The following is a 23,939-nucleotide window of genomic DNA, read 5'->3' on the forward strand; positions in this document are numbered from 1 at the left end:
TCAGCAGAGGCAATACTTCTGTTTTTCATGTTTCCGGCCCAGCTGGATTTATCGTAAATTAGAATAACCCGAAAGATAAACTACATGAATCATTATTTTTCTCTGAAAATTCCGGAATTGTTATTTAGATTCATCGTCTTGGCGTTAATGCTGGCATGTCATACTCTTACTTTTGTTGATATCGATCATAATTTTGTACTTTTTTGATCAAATGTTTGCTTTGTCATTAAATGTAATAGGTGATAATATTTTCTCTAAATTCGATCACGCATTTTAGATTCTGAAAATTTTCAAAGTGTTGTTGCATGTAGTGCACAAAACTTAGACACCTGTATAAATTTTTATCTAGCAATCGAATTTTGATGTGTTAAGACTCAGTTTTAGTGGTTCTAAAGTTCATCCTTAAATATACAATTTAATTAGCTGTAGACGATATTTTCTGGTATGAAATTTGACACTAAAACGTACTTTTTATGAATAAACATAACTTTTCCCCCTATGTTTCTTGGATTAGTGACCATCTATGCGTGCTAAAGTTTTTCGATTTGCTTGAAAAGTTCTTGAGTTTAGAGAAATGCACAAAAAGTGAAATTAACATTAAGAAATCCAAAATTTTGACCGCTCTCTTGATCAATTGGGACTGTATTTTTGAGAAGGAGTTATGTTAATTAAGAGAAAGTATGTTTTTGCTTCTGATTTCGTAGCTTCAAATATGGTCTGTGTTAATTAAGTTAGAGTTGTAGTTCGTTAGTTAGCTAAGTTAGAGTTGTAGTTCGTGAAAATTCGATGATTAGAGCATAAGTTGTTCAGTCTTTCTTTTTGTGCACTGTTTATTCCTGTATAAGAATAGTCTCTCCCTAAGTTGTTGAAAAAACATATCCTGTTTGAAATAAATGTAGGATATATAAGGGAAAAATTACCTTTAAATGCTATGTGCTAATTGAATGCAAAATTAGAATTCCTCTATTCGGATGTATAGAATAGTGGTTTTTGCTGATTATTAATTATGCTATATAGTTAGAATCTCGTGTAAGAGACTTTTAAAGGATCAAAAACTTGATAATTTTGTATCTTATATTAAAAAAAGAAAAAAAGCTTAATTGTGTGCAATGATAAATACGCAAATAATAAATATGTGCAATGATAAATACGCTTGCAAAGTAAGCCGCAAATTTTGAAGTTAGCTGGCAATTTAAAATAAAGCGTACAAATTATTTTTTGATCCCATGGAGCAAGCAAATCGAGGCGTTGTGAAATTATTTCACGCATATCACTTTCAAATCATATTTTGTTTGAGTAAGCGAACTTAGTTATTAGTTAGTTTTAGTTTAATTAGAACAATGTAATATTCCCTTAGTGACCAATTGGAATGTCAATGATGTTGAATAAAGATATCATTAAATAAAACTATCAGCAAGTCAACAAAATTTTTTAAATGACTCACTTTTCATTATTAAAAATTATTTCCTTGTATGAATAATGAGCAGAATATGTACTGCTGAATCACATTTATCTAAATGTTAGTTAATTTGATTGTCATTTCTAGAATAACAAGTGTTGAAATAAAATTGGGAATGAAACTTTGATGGTTACCGTTTTTGCTTTATTGCGTCAAAATATGTACTGTTTTTATGATGTTAATAATCGGTGTGTTCTGTTTTCCCTAGGTGTTAAACGGCAGGCATGATGTGGTGCGGCGTGTAGAGGAGGTATCAAGAAGTTCATCGTTGATTTTTTGACATGGAAGGTATACCCTCTAAAATCCTTGAAGAGGATTCGTTGTCGAAGCGTCTCCGTCTTTCGCTGGATGTTGGCGTCCATGGTCACGCCTTCACAAAATTGCATCCTAATTCTTATTCCACGCACCATCGCAATCACAGCTTAGACTGCCGAATTGGTGACCCTATACAGCAACAGACTCATCATCGGAACAGGAGTCTGGATTCAGTCCTCCAGCAAATTCCTGAAAGCGGATCTTCAAGCTTCCACCAACAACCCCTCCATTGCCAAGTCTCTAAACTCCATGACACAAGCAGTGACAGCGTCTCGCTGGACACTCCGCCCTCTTCCGCGAGTCCGTCTTGCCTCATTCCTGTCCGAGACAACACGGATCGGACGAGTTTAGCGTCCGACGACAGTGGCATCTTTAATTCGGACGATGGTGATCGTCAACATTCTCGGCTGACTCTGGACATCAGCCACAGTCACATCCTCAAGCATTCCTCGACGTGTGATTTGCCCAAAGATAATTTAGTTGTCGACATGGCCGAGGAGGCTGTGGATGATTTAGTATGTGATAATGAGACTGATAGACTCACGAACTCGAATGAGTCGTTAGATTCTAATGCTAAAGTTGTGATGTTTTCTAAACCGCCACCCAAAGAGTCGCTCTTACTTCGGTTGTTTGAATCTACTTTGTTTGATATGTCTATAGCGATTACTTATCTCTTCAATTCTAAAGAACCTGGAGTACAGACGTACTTGGGTAAGTCCAGAAGCATTATTTTATCTCAAGTCAATACTCAATATCTATAATTTAGTTTTGTATCTCATCTACAAGCATTCTTCAAGTAAGTTTGTTTCATGAAAATTCGTGAAACCTTGAGGTCCTATACCCGAATTTAAAATCTCTTACTGAATTATCCAAGGATCTAAATTCCTTTTTTTTTTCTGTCACTCTTCTTTGTATCTAGATATTGTGTCATTTAGGTTTGGCCTTAATATAGTTGATTCTGGCTTTTAATTCTACATTATGGGTAATTGGAATGTTTGCCTGCATGAAAATCAAATCCCAACTGTATTTTGAATTGATGATCAATGGCATCGTTTTAACATGGCCTCGTTATATATTATATTAATAATATTGCATATTACCTGATTAAGAACTTCATTCACTTCAAGAATGCATAAAAAAGAAGAAAATGGTCTATGTTTCAAGCACTAAAAAAATAGGCACCTATTTTCAAGACTTGCCAGACGTGAATGAGGAGAAACAAAAGTGATTTGAAGTATAAAACGTTAGATACAACTTTAGTATCTGTGCAACATAAAGTACAACTGGCGACTAAAGTACAACTTCATTCCTGGCAAGTCTTGAAAACGAGCCTATTTTTGATGTGCTTGGAACATGTCGACTATTTTTTTTCCCCCCTGAAGAGAATGGAATTTATTCTGTTAATATCTTACTGCTTCAGTTTCTTGGGATTATTTATTCAATGTATAAAATTGACTCACTGACTCTATAATTCACCCTATGGTTCCTTGTTTGAGAACAGAATGGACCCCTATTCGTCGATTCCATGATAGAAGATGGACTTTTTTTTTGGTCATTAATTCTCTTTACTAGATCCCCCATCCCATGTTAATCTTTGTGTCCTGGTGTTATGGTCTTCAGTTAACTGTTATTTTTCAAGTTAGAGTTATGGACGTTTCTTTCTTTTTTTTTTCTTTCTGCAATGTTACTTCTAAAAGGTAAACACTGTTTTTGACATTGCCTTGCACAATCATTTCTTTTAAACACCTTATCCCCCAAATTATTATTATTTTTATTACAATAATCAAATCACGTTTCAATTAAAAGCAGGGGTCTGTCCAGACATTTTGTGAAAGGTCTGGTTTTCGTGAAATTGTGAAAAAAATTACTCACATTCTTTCAACCAGGGTCCTGCTTTTATGAATTTGTGCAAATAGGGTCCGGTTATTGCAAAAAACTTTTTCAAGGAGTTTTTAAATTGTAAATAGATACAAGATTATGCTCAGCCAACACCTCCTAGAAAAGAGTAGGCCTCTGCACGGGTTACCATAAATATCCTTTAGTAGTCCAAACGTAATGACTTATTTCGTATTTTCAACCACTGCGCAGTTTAGTACCCCGAACGTAATGAGATCTTTCTTATTTTTCATCAACTGCGCAGTTAACTTCGTCACATCGGACTACTAATTTGATCCGTGCTGAGGCCTTCCTTATTCTAGGAGGTGTTGGCTCAGCACTGTAAAATTATAATGAAAAAAAAAAAATTTAAATTTTCAAAAATAAACAGCAATTGCTGCTTCTTAATTAGAGATGCAACATACAAATATTTGGTATTTAGCCTATACTGCTGAACGCAGAATATTCATTTCGGACGAATAAAGAAAGGAAGGAAGAAGCGTTTGCCGAAGATCAAACTTTTAGTTCGTTTACATCTGTCTTTCTTCTCCTGGGAAGGGTTTATTCCATTAACAAAACAATAATGAAGATAAAGATTGTGAAGGGTCCGATTAAAAGATAAATTATTTTGTGAAGGGTCCGTTTTTAAGTTAAAATATTTTGTGAAGGGTCCGTTTTTATGAAAAGATATTTTCTGAAGGGTCCGTTGCTTAATTTGAAATTTTTGCTAGATTTTTTTTAATGGGGTATTGATGCATTTCTATTGTTAAAAATTGGTTTGATAATTCTGAAAAATACTGTTTCAACGCAACTCTTGAAATGAAATGTATACGAGAAGAAAGTTCTATCAGAACAGATAAGTGCTTAATATGCAACTTAGTAAATATCAACGTTTACTCGGTACTTGTTTATGTGCTTATGTCTACCCTAAAATGTGTGATAATGATAGCGATAGTAGTAATAAAGATAGCAAAAAAGATATTATGTTGACAAGAAATGTAAGATTTTTTTCGTCTTTAAGTAAAACCAAGTTGAACCTTGAACTGAATGTTCAGCATGAACTGACTGAAATTTTTTTTTCTTCATGTTTATAATTTTTCCTTTTGTGTCTCGTGATGTTTTTGCATATCCCGTCTAACTTTTATTTTTGGCCTAGTTCCAGATAGAAGTCTGGCATAGGTTTCGGAGGGTGGGCTGCTTGAACTTGTATGTCATCACGTCAAAGAGGGAAGCATTGTACAGGAAAAAAAAAAAAGTGTGATTTGTTTTCTATAAGCTTCATGAACGCTCCTCCACTTTACATGTTCACGATCTCTCGCCGCGTGAATGAAAATTGCAATTTTATGCTAATTATTCACTGACTTATGTTTGAAACAGTGCCGGTAGATGACAGTTATATTGCTTGTCTTCTTTTTTTTGTAATATATATCTATCGTGCTTATTATTTCTAGATTTTAGTGTTTTCAAAAAGACTTCTTGCGGTGAGAGAGACACTGCGCGATTGAAAACCCATCCTGGATAACATTGTTTTCACTGTATTTAAATGTTTTTTTTTCTCCCTTTACTTCAAGTTAACTTTATATTCTAAAAATTTTTTTCTTAAGAAACGAAAAATGTACATTCAGATTAGGCAGAAGAAACTCATTATTGCGTATTGTAAAAAAAGAAAAAAAAAAAATTAAAATTATTAATGGAAATGTCTTTTCTATAAAATAAATTTATACACATTTATTATGCAGGGGTCTGTCCAGACATTTTGTGAAAGGTCCGTTTTTGTTAAATTGTGAAAAAATTAATCGTAATTTGTGAATATAAAATAAACGGTGAGTCACATTCTTTCAACCAGGGTCCGTTATTGCAAAAAAAAAAAAAAAAAAAAAAAATTCGTTTACATCTGTCTTTCTCCCTCCCCCCCCTTCCTGGGAATGGTTTATTCGATTAACAAAACAGTAATGAAGAAAAACAAATTTGTGAAGGGTCCGATTAAAAGCTAAAATATTTTGTGAAGGGTCCGTTTTTATAAAAATATATTTTGCGAAGGGTCCGTTTTTATAAAAAGATATTTTGTGAAGAGTCCGTTAACGGAACAAAATTTCTTCTAAACAGACCCCTGTTATGATTTTTGTTCTGAAAACTAAATTTTGTTTGAGACTATTGCTACTTAGTGTCAGAAGTACTGCATTGACCTTTTGAGAAAAGTGTCAGATTAGATTTTCTCTCTGTGATTTTTTACATTAGAGATAATATATTTATATTGAAAAATAATTTACATATCTTAGATGACATTTTCACAAATCCCTTTTAAAATTCAGGGTTCTTTTCACACTAAACTGTGTTACGTCTGAAAATATTGTATTCATTTCATTCAACATATTTCGTTTGAAGGGGCCAATTAATTATTTTGTAAAGCACCATACTAGAGTAAAGGGGATCTTGATTAACTTTTTTTAATAAAAATTTTCTGGCAACGAGAGGAGGAAGGGTCTGAGTGATGCTTACCTAAGACTTAAAAATCGCCTTATTTTAAAAAAAAATTGGAAAATTTTTAGTTTCTGAAGTTTTTGACTTCAAAGGAAAACAAAAAATTTCAAAATAATGTTTTACTCAAAATTATATGAAATGAATTTTATTTTATCCAAAGTTAAGTCTTTCTTTTAAATTTAATCATTAATTTCAATAAAAACCAAGCTGGAAATAGGGGAGATGGATCCGATTTTCTTACAGAGGCATCAGCGAGTGAAAAAAAATAAAATAAACAAGCATCTTTGAACAACCGCACTTTTTTTTCTTCTTTTTACTAAGATGTTTCATCAGATGTAAATTTGTGTTGTAAAAAAAATAACTTACGTCTCATTGGATCGGACTGATAGTTGTCATAAATTTTTAATAATTAATAAATATTTTTTAATAATTAAACATGGATTATATAGCTTTATCTTTTTTTTTTTTTTTTTTTTTTTTCGTTTATACAAGTTTGTTTATCGTTCTATTTAAGAACCGGTTGGCATAAGAGTTGGCGAAACTTTCATTTATCATTTGCTTTTGTCTGGACGGAAAAGTGATTCAAAATGAGTGGGGTAAAACATTCGTGCGATAAAGAACATAGGAAAACGAGAAAACGACTAAGGTGGAAAAATGTTCCAAGAAATGTACCTAATTATTCAGCTACATTGTCTTGTCTGCTTCGTGTGAAATAGATCACAAGGCTACTGGACCGCTTATTGATCATTTCTGATAAGATGGGCTACTTTTAATTTAAAATCTTAAGTTTTCCTCTGTCTCCAAAAACAAGTTTTAAAATTATTCTATTAGCTATTTAATTTGTTTTTTAACATTCTCTAGTTTTGTCGTCTCAGTTTATAGGCCTCGGTTGGAGGGTAATGTGATGTTTTTTTTTTTTTTTTTATGATTTGCGAAAGGCAAATTAAATTATTTTCATTTTAGTTGAATCTTAAATCTTGAGGGGTTATTATTTTTTTATAATCATGTATTGAAATTAGAAAATGTAGATTACTTTTAAACCCTATATAAATTATTATTGTAGATAGTTTATATGTTAGTGCTCTTAAATTTTTTCTATTCTTAACCATCTAACTTAACTATTTCTTCATCTGGATGTTATTTTTCTCGTTACGAAAGTTCAGACTTTTGTAGCCTTTTGGTTTGCCTCCGAACTATGCGGAAATTCAAAAAAATTAAACCTGCATTTTTTTGAGCGAGGAATATCGCCTTTTGCTTGATTTGCTTACCTTTATTTATTACATAATAAACTTTTGGGGGCTAATTTCGTATTTTTAATCTAAATTGAGAAAATTCCAATTTCGATAATGCTTTGTCTGATCACTTTTTAACTACCACCACCTTTTTCTTTTATTATTCCAGCTTTATTTTGTATACAATCCTAAAAATAAAATTAGGTGACAGTCTGAATTTTGCTCCTGAAAATTAGAAAACTCACTTTACATTATTTTGATGACTTTTTTTTAAATTTTTTTTTAATTTTCTCAACAGTATTTCGAACACAATCTTACATTAATGTTAAAAGGCAGTGCCAAAATAAAAAAAAAATATATATATATATATTTTATTCATATTCAAAAGTTTTCAATAATTGTATAAATTAAAGAAATTTTAAAGATGAATGACTGTTTCTCTTAGATGTAAACTGCAAATTGGTGCAAATTTGAAGAATTTTGGAAGTGAGCCATGTTTATCATGGCCATAAATTATTAAAATGTTAAATATATTATATTTCATTTATTTTGACTTAAATTAATACTAAATAAGCAAAAAAGTATTTAAAAAATTATGTTTAGTAAATATCCTTTTCTATGGGGTAAAATAGCCAAACAAAGCTCGATCATTGGATTGTTGTACCCGGGAAAAATTGGAAACCTCTAATTTAACAATGCATTTCTCAATTTTTTTTGAGGGGGAGGGGTTATAACATCTTAGTACTGTGAACGATCCGTTAAACTAGTTTTATCTCGTTATCAGACATATAATTATTTAAAGATTGTTTCATTGTATATCTGTTTATATTAATTTCTATAGTTTTATTTCAAATATTACTTTTGTTGCATTGCACATTACATTTACATTGCTTTAAACATAACATTGTGTTTTAAAACAATTTTTGAAATTTTATTCCAAGCAATTAATTTTTTAATGCAATTCCTATTTTTTTGCCCAATCAAAATGTTTAACGTTGTCAATAGTTATCTTATAATCTAAGCAGATACGTGTTTTTTCAGTATTTTTTTTTTAGTAGATCTCAGTATCTTTTTTGTTTAATTGTGCATTAATATCTCAAAATTATGCTGACAAATCAGCCTATACCATCTCTACATTTTTCATTCTTATAGGGTCACACGTCTGGTAAGAATGACTTGGGGTCCGCCATAAAGTTGGTTCAATTGTATTACTTGTTTCCTTTCCTTGCAATTATCCTATATTTCTAATTTAAACAATTTATTTTTATTCTTTTTTTAGTTACAGAATGCGCGAATCGCCCTCTATTGAATGCAAAAACTGGGCGAGATAAAATTAGAATAAAGTTAACGCTTTGATCTATCTAGGGATATACTTCTATGTAAACAACTCTGTTATCAGCTCCTTTATTGATAATGATTGTGAACAATAATTGCACCTCCCTGTAGGAACACTGGTACATCACAAACTCTTGTTTTTATTTAAAAGTTCTAAACAGCGTAGGCTATTCTGAGTAGAAATTGCTATCAGCGCGCGTGCCCTTTGATTGTAATCAGAGCAGATCTATATTCTGATAAAAATGCATCTGCGTTGATTGTAAAATTACCTCGAATGCGTAACCTTATTGGAGTTACGATTAGAATCAGCACCTTTAAATATGCCTCTATGTTTATTAATAAGTGATTTCTATTTAAAAGCGCAAAAAGTTTCGAATGGAGTATTTAATTTTTCAATTGCATTTAAAGTTTTATATATTTTTCATGACGTATTTTTTTTAACCAGAAAATATTTTGCTTGATGGGAAGACACGTATTCCTGATTATTCGTGGTTTGATTAATTTTTTTATATCATTGATTTAAACCACCTGTAGTTTTTTTTAAATTTAAATTATTGATATGAATCGAAAATATTTTCACTCTGTCGCGGTCCCGCAGTGGACTGATCGTTAAGACACGGTTCCAAGCAGATCACCGAAATCAAGCATCACTGGCTGCGGTCAGTGTGCGGGCGAGTGGCCACTTTGATCAGTCTGCATAGGGACCGAGGGTGGGCGGCATGGGTCCTCGTTAAACTGTTCTACTGTAAAGTGCTCGACTTCGCATGCAGGTTGTCGGGCTGCCGAAGCGGGGTGCCATCCCCTCTGCAGAGGATCAAAATTGTGATGGCGTGTCTTCGGATCATCCTCAGGGATGCTGCCCAGACCTTCACCAATAGCCCATTGTGCAGCTCTAGTGCGACGTATATGAACTACAACAACTTTATTGTCGCGATATATGTGCTGCTATTGAAGTTCAAAATTAACAATTTGATAAAAGGAGTTTAATCAAACAAAATACACTACTCAACACAAAGATGGGGGGAAAAAAGGAAAGTAATATGAAGAGGAATGAAAAATAAAATAATTCACAAATCTCTGGGAAAAGAGAATTAAGTAATCATTATGCTCTAGTTCCGAAACTCGAACTGACGACATTCTGATAAGTTCCTCCAGTGACCACCAGGGGCGCGCTACTGAAACCCCAGTCGGCTTAGAGACTGGTTTGTTACAATTTAATTTATAAATATATCCTTGGATAGTGATTTTTTTTCTTAATTTTTTTTGCATGTCAAAACTAATTTTTTATTAACTGTATGTAAAATAATTTGCGATGTATCCTCTTTATGTCCGTAATCCACATGTATCTGATCGCGCAGTTTTTTTTTTTTTTTTTTTTTTTTCATGGCCTGCGGTGTCATACCTGAATCGAGCTTTTCTGGCTCTAGGGGCCCAAGATTGCATGGACATCATCTTAATTCTGTACTCTCGTATTGCATCTCTTGTTAGTACGTACAAGCTCGAAGTGTGCGCATGAGAAAGCGCTTTGTTCTCCTTCTGCCTGTCCTGAAGGGGTTATTAATAAACATATTTCATTTATCCCATTTAGTTTTATCTTTATTGGAATATAAGTTCTTTAAAAAGTTATTAAATAGGTGATATGGAAGACAGATTTGTACCATGCTTTTTGTTTGTTTCTTGATGTATATATTAATTTATTCGCTTGATGTTTTATAAATTGAGTCTTTTTATCTTAACAAATTTATGAGGATGTTAAGCTTGAATAAAAATAGCAATCATTGTATTTATTCAGTCGGTCATAATGAAATAATTTATACAATTTTATTTAGAATCTTAAGTATATAATTAAAACGGCGTTTTTAAATAAATTGAGCATTAATAATGTATTTTGTCAGTTTTAACTGGTCAATGTTAAAAAAATGTTATAAATAAAAAAAGTTTTAAGTATAAAAAATTAAGAATTTTTTTTTTTTGGATTTCAATTTGCTAACGACTATTTGGATTGAAAGTTCTAAATTAGCACTTATAAAATAAACACGAGTTTTTTTTATGGTTAAACTGATTTAAAGTCAGATAAATTATTATATAGAATAGGCCGTGACGTCATGGCGGATGAGAAGAAGGCTATTTTGACCCATTTCTGACAGAGAACTATTTTCCACGACTAATTTTCGATAAAAGTAAAATAGTACCACGGGTAGAGACTGCATTTTACTGTATTTCTCTGTAAAAGTTTCCTGATATATTTTTTTACTGTGTTCATTTACGTTCTTTATTCAACTAAAAAGAATTTTATATGCAGCAATTTATTGTTAAATTAAACTCATAAAAAATCTGAAAAAGTAAGCAGGAATATTTTTCACAATAGTTAAAAAGCAAATAAATGGCAAGGCAAATAAGATTCTTTATAATTCCTTATTTTAATAGTAAGTGTCATAACGGACACACATAGATTATGTTATGCTATATTCGCAATAAAGAGCTTATGGATATTGACGTACGAGGTGACAGGTGATCTCCGACTATCCCCGACATTAAAATGAAACTCAAATCTTCGAATGATATGGCCTAATTTATGGAATTTGCAAGTCATTTAGAATAATTAAGGTTTATTTTATTTTCTGCCTCAACAGAATTAAGTTTTCAATATTTTTTTGCGATACAACAAAGTCGGAAGAACTGCTTAACAACTTGGTAAGCTCGAGAAAAAGATTGTTGAAATCAAATAGTAGTTTATAAACAAGACTGCTTGTTAACGTTACAGCTTATTAAGGCTTGATTTGTGGAATCGATTTTCAGATCAGGTTTAAATGGGTACCGCTAGCGCGGTCATGCACGTGTGTCTTGCACCTGATTGGCTGGTGAATCATGACATAAACAGTGCCACGATTCAGAAGCCAATCAGGTCCTACACCCACGCTTGACGTCGCTTGCAGGTACCCAATTATTACAGTGTAAACTTTGTTGGAATTGAACTCTTGTCCGTTGAACAAAAATAATCTAACAAATGACGATTTTTCATTGAATCCATTAACTTTTAACCGATGATAGCTTTGTTTTCGCCAGCATAGTATAAGACATTTTTAAGACGAATGACTAACGTTGTTATCAATATTTAGTTTTCTTCAGAATGTTTTTCAAGTCGTATCTGGGAAAAGATATCACAGTATTTACAGTTCATAAATTCGTCTGTTGTTGAAGAAAACCGCGGTTATAAATTTAGTCGATGTCTCAAAAGCTGAGAAAACGTGACTTTTAATATGTTATCTGAGACAGCTGATTTAAGTACATTATTCAGCACTGTATGATTTTGCTTGCCGCTTCGGTTTTTATTACTAATATAAAAATTCAATGAGAATCATTCATAGGAATTTTTGCTTAGTTGAATTGAAATCCGAAAGAGCAGAAAAAAAGGAATAAATAAAAATTTCAATGAAATGCTTTAAGGATTGAATTGTTCAGTAGAGTCATTCCGAAATTTTAATGCAAATTCGGTTTTATTTTGCTTAGTTTTTAGTTAAATATCTTTTCTTCTCGCTGGCTGTGTGTGTCTCGTAAAATTTTTATTTGTTAAAAATATATTATTTATAACTTTTTGTAAAACTGCGTCACCCAAAAATTCGCTTAAATTGTATGAAAAAATATACTTTAATTTTCTTTTTCTATTGCTCTTTTGTTATTGTCATAAATTATCGATAAATAACTTGATAGTAGCACTTAGTGCTTACTCATTTAATACGGCAAGGTGCTATCAAATTACCTTTTCTAGATTTTGCTGTTGATATAACCTGTGGGTCTTGACTTTTGCTAATGTGACAGTCTTAATGATTTAAGACGATCACAAGTAAATTAGACCTGATGATTATGATTGATGTAAAGTTTTTAAATTTAATATTTAAATCGAGAGTTGCTGATTATTGAACTTTTTGTGAAATTAAGCAAGCGAGGCGCTGTATATATAGTTCGTACTTAAGCGCCGAAAGGGCAAGGTTCTCCAATAGGCTGCACGTAGTTGGATTTTTACCTTCAGATTTCTTTTTTTATTTCTTTGAAAGGTTTTACACTTTTAAATGCCCGTGCTCTTAAGAATGACTCTGCATTGTTTCTCAATGTTAGTAACTTTATTTGTTATTACCTTGTCGTCAGGAGAAAAAAAATTAAGTGCACTGTGAAATACATTTTATTAAATGCATTGTTTGTTTCAATATATCACGAAATTCGGCCTTGAATTCGACATGAATAGGTTAATTGAATAGGCGGTGGAGGAGGCGAAGAACTTCTTAACTTTTTCATTTGAAACTCCTATCAATATTGATCTTTATTTTTAGTAATTGTTTCGATCAGTTCTGCTTTATTTAGTTTTGGTTTTATTGTTGCTAAAAGAAAAAACAAAGAAATCGTTGTTGTGTCAGACAATTTATAACTCTAATTAGGTCTTCCATGGCAAAATTAGTACCCTTGAGGCGACAAAGGATTTTTACACTTTTTTTTTAAAAATTACCAAGGGTTTGAAATTTTTAGTATAGGTTTATAATGAAAAAAACAACTTTATACTAAACTTCAAAAAGATATTTTAAAATTAAAAAAAATTAAAATTGGAAATTTTTATATTAATCCTCTCGTTTGTTAAAATGACAAAATTCTTTTAAAATATTATATGTTAGGCAAAAAGAAATATGCGCAGCACTTTTCTTTTTTTTCCCCCCATGGAAACAGAAAACAGTAAAAAAGAAGTCAAGAACCAGCATTTTCGTAGTATTTTTTTTTACTAAATTATAAACAAATTTCCAACTAAATGTTAATAACATTCTTTTCGCTGGAACAGTTAGAAATTCATAAATTTGTCAAAAAGGACAGTTTGAGAAAAAAAAATTTCCTATCAATTTTTTTACAAAATCAAATTTTGAACAAATATTTCTTTGTTTTAAGCAAGCAACTTTAAATATGATCTTATAAATTAGTTAAATAATCAGATGCTTTATAATTTAAAAAAATAAATAGAATTTTAAAAAACAAACAAAAGCGTATTTGGGTGTATAGCCAGCTGCAAATGTATAAAAAAAGGGAGTAGTGAAAACAAAAATCGCCATAACTTCATCAATTTTTCTCCGATTTAAAAAGTTTTTATTTTAAAATGTTATATTAACATTTGAAAGTTCTTAGTTGCCTTAACGGACCCATCACTAATTATTTTATCGGAAAAACAAACCCTCTACAAATATTTTATCGTAAAAACGGACCCATCACAAAATATTTTATCTTAAAAGCAGATCCCAATTACATTTGTAAATACGAGAGTAATGACTTCTTAAATTCATAATTTTAGAACTATAACACTCCGTGAAAGACATGACTTTTGTGTAATTTTTTCCTCGCACAAAAATTATTTTCAAACACTCACGAAAAAAACGGAAGGAATCCGAAAGGATTATTGTACTTATAAATTCAAAAAGTTATGAGTTGATTTTTCACAAAATAACAGAGGCAGGACCTCTCTCAAAAAGACTTGGACAAAGCACTAGTTTTTGTGGTTTTAGGTTTTTTTCCCCTTAAATTCGGGAATCTTTTTTTTTTCACTAATTCACAAAATTAGGAAGTAGATTTTTACAAAAATAGGATATCTTATTCAAAACGTCTTGGGGAGAGTACTAGTTTTTGTGGTTTTTCTTAAAATCACTAAAACAGGGAAATTTTTTTCTTCACAATTCATGAAATAAGTAGTAGATTTTTCAGAAAATCAAGACAATTGCAAAATCAGGACCTCGTTCAAAAAGTCTTAGAGCACTAGTTTTTATTGTTTTTCTTAAAATCACTAACAAATCACCTTCATAATTTACAAAGTTGGAGTTGGTTTTTTACGAAAAGTCTAGAATAACCCTCGCTTATGATATAATACGGTGAAAATATTCACGCACACAGGGATTTAAAGATTAATGCTAGATCTGTCATAATTAGTTTTAGTCTTGTGAGTGTATCTGTTGTGAATTTTTTCCTAGTGAAATATGTTAATCTGCTTAACGTAATCTGTTATTTGATTTGAACATTTTTTTTTCTTTCAGTGTCTTGAAAATTAGAATTATTTTTCATGGGTAATTTGACAGGTCACATTTAAGAAAGACGATTTTCTTAGCAAGGTTGTTAGCTATTTTGTTGAAATTGAATGAATTTACATTTTATTTTAACAACATGTTATATTTTTGTATGCCATTGAAATTGATGCTAGTTATTAATATTTTGCCGACTAATCGGCGAGTTCTTATTGTTAAGTATTCTCGACGTCTGTAGCAGTTAAAAAATACTCGATGGCTCTGGGTGTCCACCTTACTCCACCATTCGTTCGTTCGGCAAAGTGTTCAGTGGAAAAATTATCTTAAAATTAAATAATTTATTAAAACAACTGATTCTTTATTTCTAATGAAATTATTCTTGATTAACTCCTGTTTCAAACAAGCGCATTCCCTAATATTTTTCAGTTAGTTATTTTTTTTTTTTTTTAGCTTAAACGTTTTCTTTTTTCTTTTCTGTTCGCGCATCGCTTTCTTTTTGACACACAAATAATTTTTATAGTTGTATTTTAATAATTATCTTACTAAGTCATATAATTAAAGCGAAGTAAAATTGTGCGAAAGGAAGCTCTTGAAAGCTAGGGCTACTTTCTGTTTGTTAATTGCTATTTTAGCGCATTTCGCTCGATTTGTGGAACTATTTAAGAGAAATTAAATAGTTTTAGACTAATTTAAAAACTCGTTTTCCGAAAAATAATTTCATGCAAAATATAATTTTAATTTTTCTTCTTTCATTTAATAACCCCAAAAAAATTTGAATTGTAAGCAGGGGGTCTGTTTAGAGGAAATTTGGGTCCTTTAACGCAGTGGTTCTTAACCTTTTTAAGCCGCGACCCAAATTTGAGAAATATGTTCATGTCGCGACCCAAAAAAAAGTCAAAATTAGGCTGAGTAAGCCACAATGACTTCTTCTAGGAGGTGTTGGTATTACTTATTATTTGGTGTATTACTAACTTTTTTTGGTTCGACTCAGCGCGACCCAAGAAATATGCTTCGCGACCCAATTTTGGGTCGCGACCCATAGGTTAAGAACCGCTGCTTTAACGGACCCTTCACAAAATATCTTTTCATAAAAACGGACCCTTCACAAAATATTTTAACTTAAAAACGGACCCTTCACAAAATGATTTTTCTTTCAATCGGACCTTTCACAAATTTGTTTATCTTCATCATTATTTTGTTAATCGAAAAACCCTTTCCAGGGCAGAAAACAAGAAAGACAGGTGTAAACGAATTAAGTTTTGTCTTCGGCAGACGCTTCTTCCATTATTCGTCCGAAATGAATATTCTGCGTTCAGCAGTATAGGCTAAATACCAAACATTTTTATGTTGCATCTCTAATTTAGAAGCAGCAATTGTTGTTTATTTTTTAAATTATAATTTGACAGTGTTGAGCATAATCTTGTGTATGTCTTTACAATTTAAAAACTCCTTGAAAAAGTTTTTTTTCGCAATAACGGACCCTATTTGCACAAATTTATAAAAGCGGACCCTGGTTGAAAGAATGTGAGTAATTTTTTCACAATTTCACGAAAAACGGACCTTTCACAAAACGTCTGGGCAGACCCCTGGTAAGGTAGACATACAAAATTTTAGCGAAATCGGTTAAATAGTTTCTAAATAATAAAATTAAAGAGGAAAAAAAAGGGTGAAGTTGTGACCGATTCTATTCAAATTATGAATTTTGACGGTAAGAATTATACAGTTTAAAATTACGTAAAATTTGGTTTATCTTACAATTTAAAGGTTTTTCGAGCATTAAGTTAAATAACGAATCATTATTTACATTATAGTATTTGAAAAGCGAATTTTATAGTTTTCAAAATTTAGATTCTCTTAAATCCAAGGATACGCAAAATAATTTAAGATTGAAATTTACATTTATTAAAGGGCTATAATTTTGATTGTTCTCCTGCCTGAACTATACAGGGACCCTATTTTTTCAGATTCAAATGCATCGGGGGGTCGTTTATTCAGAGAAAGTGTAATTCATTTCGCAACAAAAATATCATCTGCTCAACAAATTAATTATTATATTTAAAGTCAATGCATAGGTCGATCTATTAATATGTGATAATTCAATCGTTAGATCAAAAGTTCTAAATATGTTCTGTTTTTCATCACATTTCACTTTAAATGTCTCAAATGCTATCAAATTATGAGTGAGAAATGAGTAAGAGATAATATAGTTTAGACTTCTATAATCTATCTTAGTTGTGTTGGAAAATCCGTTCAGCCTTGATATCTATTTACACATCTATCATGGTAAAACAGGATAGATGTGACTAATTATTAATAATGAATCATAACTGAGAGTTTTATCTCTGGTCTGTTTACCTTGGACTGTAACGTTGTAAGTTTGATTTAAGTACTTGGAAATAATTCTTGGTTTGTGTGAACTAAATGTTGATGAGATTTATTTCTTGTCCTTTATTGACGAGTGACTGATGGTAATTCTCTGTTATGACATGAGTCTTTTTAGCTAAAAAAATATTTCAATTGCTCAACAACATTACCAGCTACAGTTTAAATATAGCTTAACTATTTTTTATCTGATCTTTCAACGGGCCTCATATTCACTTACGAAGATTTCTCTGTTTTGTTTATCACTTATCGCATTGTTGAACTTGAGTTGCTCTAAATGAAATGAGATGTTCTAAGAAAGTTTTTGTGGGATTTCATTATCTCATGTTATCTAAAGAACTTTTGTTCTTTAGTTTTTTTTAATATTTTTTTATATTATATTTGAAAAGGAGGTTTGTAACTCCCTCTGTTTTTTTTTTTTCTTCTTTTTTCTTCCTTTTTTCTTCTCTAAATTAGAAATCAGGAATGAGCAACTAATATGAGTTACACATGCCCAACTAAATTCTTCATATAGTAAAGATTAAAGATAGAATAAATTAAATAAACATATTTAGTCTAAACGTAGTCTAAATTACTCTAAACGTAGATGGATGTTTAAAAAGCAGGTCTGATTGTGCTCCGGAAAAAATACGGATTTCCGGATTTTTCGCTAACCGTGATCCGGAAGTTTCCGGAGATCGAATGTTAAGACGTCTAAAAAAATCACTGATCACAAAGGTTTCCGGAAATCAAATTTTCAAAGGTGGAACTTAAAAACTCAGTTTATTTTATTTGTTTGTAAGGGAGAGCCAGATATTTTATCAGCTTATATTCAAGATTAATATTCATTTTTTTTATCAGTAAATAGTTATTATAATCATAAACTCAACAAAGAAAGACATCTTTGTAAATTTCAATTACTTCTCCAAGTCATCATTGGTATGTGTAAATGGTATAGGTATGTGTAAAATTTTAAATATATTTTAAGTAAACTAACAGGGTGCGTAGCGTTTTTAAAAAGTGCTTCAGGGTGCTTATTTTCGATTTTCGTTTCTTAAAAGCCCTTAAATGTGCTTTTTTCATTGGGAGTTTTTAAAAAGTGCTTAATTTTCCCTTTTTCAAAATGAGATTTTCGCTTCGAATTATGCAAAAAGACGCAGTTCACATTGTTCTCTTCAACGTTTTCATAATTAATTCAACCCCAATCACTCAGTCAGTCACTCATTGGCGTATGAAAACGCTATTCGTTTTATATTATTCAAAATTTCATAATTTTGGACAATTGTCAAAAACAATGCCGAAAGCTTTTTTTTTGACATGACGGTTAAAACAAGATAAAACCGTCGATTCTCAAAAACTTTCCAACCCTGCCTAGTTATATTTTTTAAAGTGCTTAAAAATATTTTTTGAGTGCTTGAAAAGTGCTTAAAAGGTGCTTATTTTTGTTGAATAATTTGACCACGCACCCTGACTAAGAAGTATTGAGAAAAAGGAAAAAATCTTGTTTAATTTTTTTTTCTAATTTTCCGATTTAAAAAAATTTTTTTTTTTCTTACTCAAGAAATTTTCCGGAATTTCGACTTGGGCTCACAATCACCCCTGAAAAATCAAACAGATTACAATGACAAATAATTTAAAAAAAATTATTTACCTTAAAAATTAATTTATTCTGTTTTTTTTTTAGTTAGAAACAAAATTTTTACTGTTCCTGATATAGTATCGGATTAACGGGATTGGAATCTTAAAATCACATGCTTTAGTACTTACTGTTCGAATAAGGAATCTTTCCCATTCATTTGTAAAAATGCATTAGAAATTTTTTACTGTTAATACTAAGACATTTTATTTTATTACCGTCATTGATCAGCCGACCCAATTATCGGGTTTACGACTAATGTTCAACTCCGTAGCCTTGTAATTTTGAACCCAATCCAGAAGACATAGGAACTCCTGGATCAAGTATTGGGAGAAATTAGCCTTCGTGGATGACTTTTCGGTGGAACCCTCAATTACGTTACATGGAGACCACGAGAACCTCCCAAGGCTAGCCTGACGGCAAAGTGACTCTATCCCATGATCCATCTACCACTGAGAATATTTCGCATCAGCACTGTGATCGGTGCAAGCCGGATGCGAATTCGTATCGACCAGCCATCGGTGGGATTCAAACCCGATTCACCTCATTGGAAGGCGAACGTTCTATCGCCTGAGCCATCATAGCTCATATACTAAGACATTGCTTTAAACAGAACTTGCAAAATTAAATGGTTGCAATCTGGTACTCTGAGAAAGATCGAAATCAATCAATCACAAAGCACAGGAGCCCAAATATTTTTCCATTACTTTTTTTCCTTCATATATTTTGATTTTTTTCTCAATTTTTTTATTAGTGTTAAAGACAGTTCAGAGCCAAATTAAAAGGCTTCACTGGTCACTTTGTGCATCTTTGACAAAACTGTGTTTCCATTTGGGGCTGCATTAAATCGTTTGCTTGAGTTTTCTCCCTAAAAATTGTATTTTTTTTATTTTTATAAGTTTGTTTTTATTTATTAAGTTTGCCTTGTTTCTTTGATTATTATTTAATTATTTTGTCATGGTTAATCGAAATTTTGATTTTACTAAGTACTTCTCGGGTTGGCGAGCGGGGCTTCCTTATACTGAAATTTGTACCAAATTAACGCAAAATAACAGCTTTGTTTCTTAAACAATGCGTTTTGTTATCATAATAATTTATGAGTAGAATTTTCTTTCTTGTGAAATTCACAGTACGAAAAGTAATTTGAGTTCAATTATTACACCCCTAACTCCACACTCTTCCTGCCTAACTACCACTTAAAAATAACAAACCAACATGCGAAGGGTAAATCTATAAATAAAATCAAAATAAGTAATGGAAGTAAAATGGTGCGCGGACCTTAACCTTTAACTGGATGAGAAACTTTTCTTTGTTTTAAGTCCCTCCTGACTGATATAGGAAAAGCAATTGACAGATATGCTGCATGCACGCGAACAGAGTATTTAGCTGCATTACGAATTAATTTGTTAGGGCTAAAAGTTATGGATTGCAGTTTTTATGCTTCTCTTGAAGGGCCCTTGGGAGGGCGTGGCGTTTTCTTCGCCATCTGACTAATCTATGAGGAAGGAAGATTGCCAAATGCGAGTCTGGGAGGCTCAAGATTTTTAAGGATTCTTGTAAAATGTTTCATCCTTGAGAAAACACCTTATCCTTGGGACTGCCTTTATCTCACACTTACCATGAATGAATAATTTTCTAGTGACGTATTTCTGGCAAAATAAAGAGAGAGGGAAGAAAAAAAAAACTTTGGAAGCTGCGCTTCTAAAAAAAGTTGTAAAAAAAACCGACAATTAATGGCTGGCTATTAACATTAAACAAAGTAGATAGTAATAAAGTTTTTTTTTTTTTTTTTTTATTTATTAAACAAAAATAATTAATTTGGGCTATGTCACCATCTCTATCAAATTATTTTACTTTTTTTTCTGGGCGTGCTAAAAACTAATGGTATTCGGATAATGCTCTGACTCGTAATAAAATTTCAACGAGATTTACATACATTAGGCATGCCTGTAACATCAATATTGTTATAAAATTAAAAAGAAGCAATCGTTATCAAAAATATTAAATGTCATAATTATTTTTTTCATTGAAAGTGCCATGACACTAAATGGTAAAAACTCCTATTAAATCTTAGCTGAATTGTACCTTAATAATCGATCGTAATTGTCCATTCATATTTATATGAACGTGTGCTTTTTATATGCGATAAAAACGTGTGTTTTTTTATCGCATATAACTGTTTTATTTTTCGTAAATAACCGTTTGATTTTTAATGGCTATCAATTTTAATTGTGTGATCGATATTTTCGAAAAATAAAGAAATAATTTAAAACAAGTATGTAATAAAGATGTTTAGGATGGCCTCAGAAATAATTTTACGTAATCTGTTAAACACGAGTCGAAAACTTTGACCGTGTGTGTTTTTTAAACCTGCTTTAGAGATAAGACGTCTCTGGCTTGTTAACTGGCAATAGTTTTTTAGGCTCGGCTGGTCTCGGACTCATAATAAAATTTTCGTAAACTTTTTATTATTTTTAAACAAACGTTTGGTACAGTTATCAAGTATAAAAAATGTAAAACTTATTAATTCTGAGGAAATGGTTTTAATGGTTAATTTCCTTTTTTAGACAACTAAGTCCTAATAGCAAAAATTTGGCCTTTTTAAATTTGACCGACGTATATCCCAGACAAACTCTGGCTCTAAGTAAACCTCATGTATCTCGGGCTCGGATTAAAGTTCTTCCGGCTCGAACCATTTATTTATTTATTTTTAAAAGTTTTCTCATTTAAAATTTTATCTTAGTGGTCTTATGTGGATTATTGTTTATGTGTATGAGTCTTAAGCGGAACCCTAATTTATCACCCTCTTGACTTACTGTAAATTTTTTTCATTCGAATTCGGGTAATTCTTGTTTAGATGACCTCATAGTTTAAAATAATTCAATCTTTCAATTTAAATGAAACAATTAAAAAACAAGGCTACTTCCTTATTACATTTAAAAAAAAAACATTTTTCTTTTTGTGCTAATCTTTCAGATAAAATAGATATAGAATAATTTTTCCCAACTTGATTTACATGTTTGCAGATATAATTTTGTAACCTTTTTCAATTTTTGAATACCATCACCCCTTTTCCAAAGCATTACTTTTATTTGAATCTATCAGATCATAACCTTTTTTTTTTGTTATTGTGAAGCTAAGTAAATAATGGGAGTGGGGAGTTAAAATAGCCATCGACTTAATGCTTTTCAACTTTCACTACGTGGTATTCATTTTCTTTAGGTTAGTATAACTTTTCCTCATTGGCGAAACTTCTCTAGTGAGATGTAAACACAGCTTAAGAGCGCCATCGTAGTAATTATAGTAATTCCAGTAAAAGTGACTAGGTGTGTGACATACTTCACGGTTGACCAGCACAGCGTTGCCGCTTTGCGTGCTTGCCCAACATCGAAATTGTATGCTTTGTTGGTATGTTGTAATCTGCAATGGATGCCAGCTAAAATTGCTAGAGAAATTGTTAAGAGTTTTTTCTTATTACATTATAATGTTTCTTCATTGTCCACTATGTGAATAGAGAGATAAACACCCATGTAATTAAACACAAGATTGTCATTTTTTTCCGTCCTTTCAGAGGCTTCGAGTGAATAAAATTTTTTGCACTCTGAGATATAAGTGGTTTGGACATTGTTGACAACTGGTTTTAGTTTTTCCAAGAGAAGTCCTCCCCCTTTCTTTTATTTTAGAAAAGCTTGTTGAAGTGTGGTTTCTGTACGATTTTCAGTTTGCTTATGACATGGTTTATAGAAGATTTTGTCGCCAAGAAAAATAAAAAAAAGCCACAGCTTAAATGCCTTACACTTTGAAACAAGACTATGATTATTTACTGTTAATGCCTTCTTGCTGTACAGAATTATTTGGGCTTTAGACCGGACAAATTATTAAAATATTTTCAAAGTTATTAAACTTTTTTAAAAATCTCCAATTTGGCGACATTTTTCCATTTAGATGAAAATTATCAAAATCGGTGCCCTGTTCCCATATGTTGCCGATTTTTATAAGCCCAGGTAATGCAGTATTGGAGTAATATTTTAATTATTAAAAAATAGCTTTTCTTTTTTTACAACTGTGACTTTTCTCCATATTAACGTTTTGCACCATTTTCAGAATAAACATAGGGCGCTGGCTAAAGATAGGCTAAACTTGACCTTGCGGTCATGAGTTGTTGCAAACTCAGATCAGCTATGAGAATATATTATTCACAAAAAAACATAATTTCATGTTATGGAGATAGGTATCTGATTTTCTTCTTGGAAGTATTTTTTCCCCCTTTCAAATCAACTTTTTCTTTGCTTCTCAGACAAGATGGGATGACATTGAATAATACTAAAATGTTTTAATCAAATATCTAGGCCTTATATGATTTGTTGGAAATGTTAATAGTCATGCTTTTATTTCCTGTTTAGAAGTAATGAAATGTTAATAACTTTGGCGATAACAGTTAAGTAAAGTAAACAGTTGTTAATCACAGAAAAATATCCTTTTGTTAGAATACTTTTTGTGGTGAACATTTTTTTGTGATTTTTTTGGGTGCAAACAAAATGATTTAGTTTGCTAAAATTACATTCAAAAGGTAATAATTGTCTAAAATTGTTTTAATTTTAATATCCAGTCATTTTTAAAGAGAATATTTGATTTTATGGGAGGAACGATTATTTATTTTTAAATAATCAATTAATGCAGATAAAAAAAATTATATGTTTTTAAAATAATTGTAAATTTTTTTTATAAGGAAAGATGCTGTAATTTGACCTTTTTTGAACGGTGAAGTTAAAATATTGTCGAAAAATTATTTAAAAATTGCCACTTTAAGATCCGTCTGAGAAACGGAAAGGAAACTGTAATAAAGATTTTATAACTTTGTCGCCTTTGAGAATGTGTCATTGTTCATTTATATTCACTTTATTTGGAATTAAATTAGGTGTCTCGGCTCTTTCTCTTCCTGCAAACCTGTCATATTGTTGTCATTTAATAACCTGAAACGCTCATCCTATCACATCTGGTATGGATGTTGAGAGAGCGTTGACCTTAAAGTTCGATTCGCTCCGCAATCGATATCCTCCTCCGCCTTTTTAATATCGTGTTTTTCTCCTTAAATCATGGCAAAAAATGTAAATAAAACACTGCTTTGTTTGCTGTATTTATGTATCCTTTGTAATAAATTGCTGGAGTATTTTAATGTAAGGTTTAATCACAACAAT

General features: G+C 31.3%; 1 protein-coding gene across 3 annotated transcripts in view; it reads left to right on the plus strand.

Moving 5' to 3' along the window:
* The window catches only part of fwd (phosphatidylinositol 4-kinase beta fwd), a 73,869-nt gene that overhangs the window by 24,281 nt on the left and 25,649 nt on the right, over positions 1-23,939 (plus strand). For all 3 annotated transcript variants that reach the window (XM_043039201.3, XM_043039202.3, XM_087150274.1), the window contains one exon: positions 1,668-2,485. In XM_043039201.3, coding sequence (XP_042895135.1) covers positions 1,741-2,485 — 745 coding nt within the window. In that variant the 5' untranslated portion in view covers positions 1,668-1,740. The remainder of the gene's footprint in view (positions 1-1,667; positions 2,486-23,939) is intronic.

The sequence above is a fragment of the Parasteatoda tepidariorum genome, chromosome 8 (genome assembly GCF_982258835.1).
Source record: "Parasteatoda tepidariorum strain Cologne lab strain chromosome 8, Ptep-v5.0, whole genome shotgun sequence".
NCBI classification, from domain to species: Eukaryota; Metazoa; Arthropoda; class Arachnida; order Araneae; family Theridiidae; genus Parasteatoda; species Parasteatoda tepidariorum.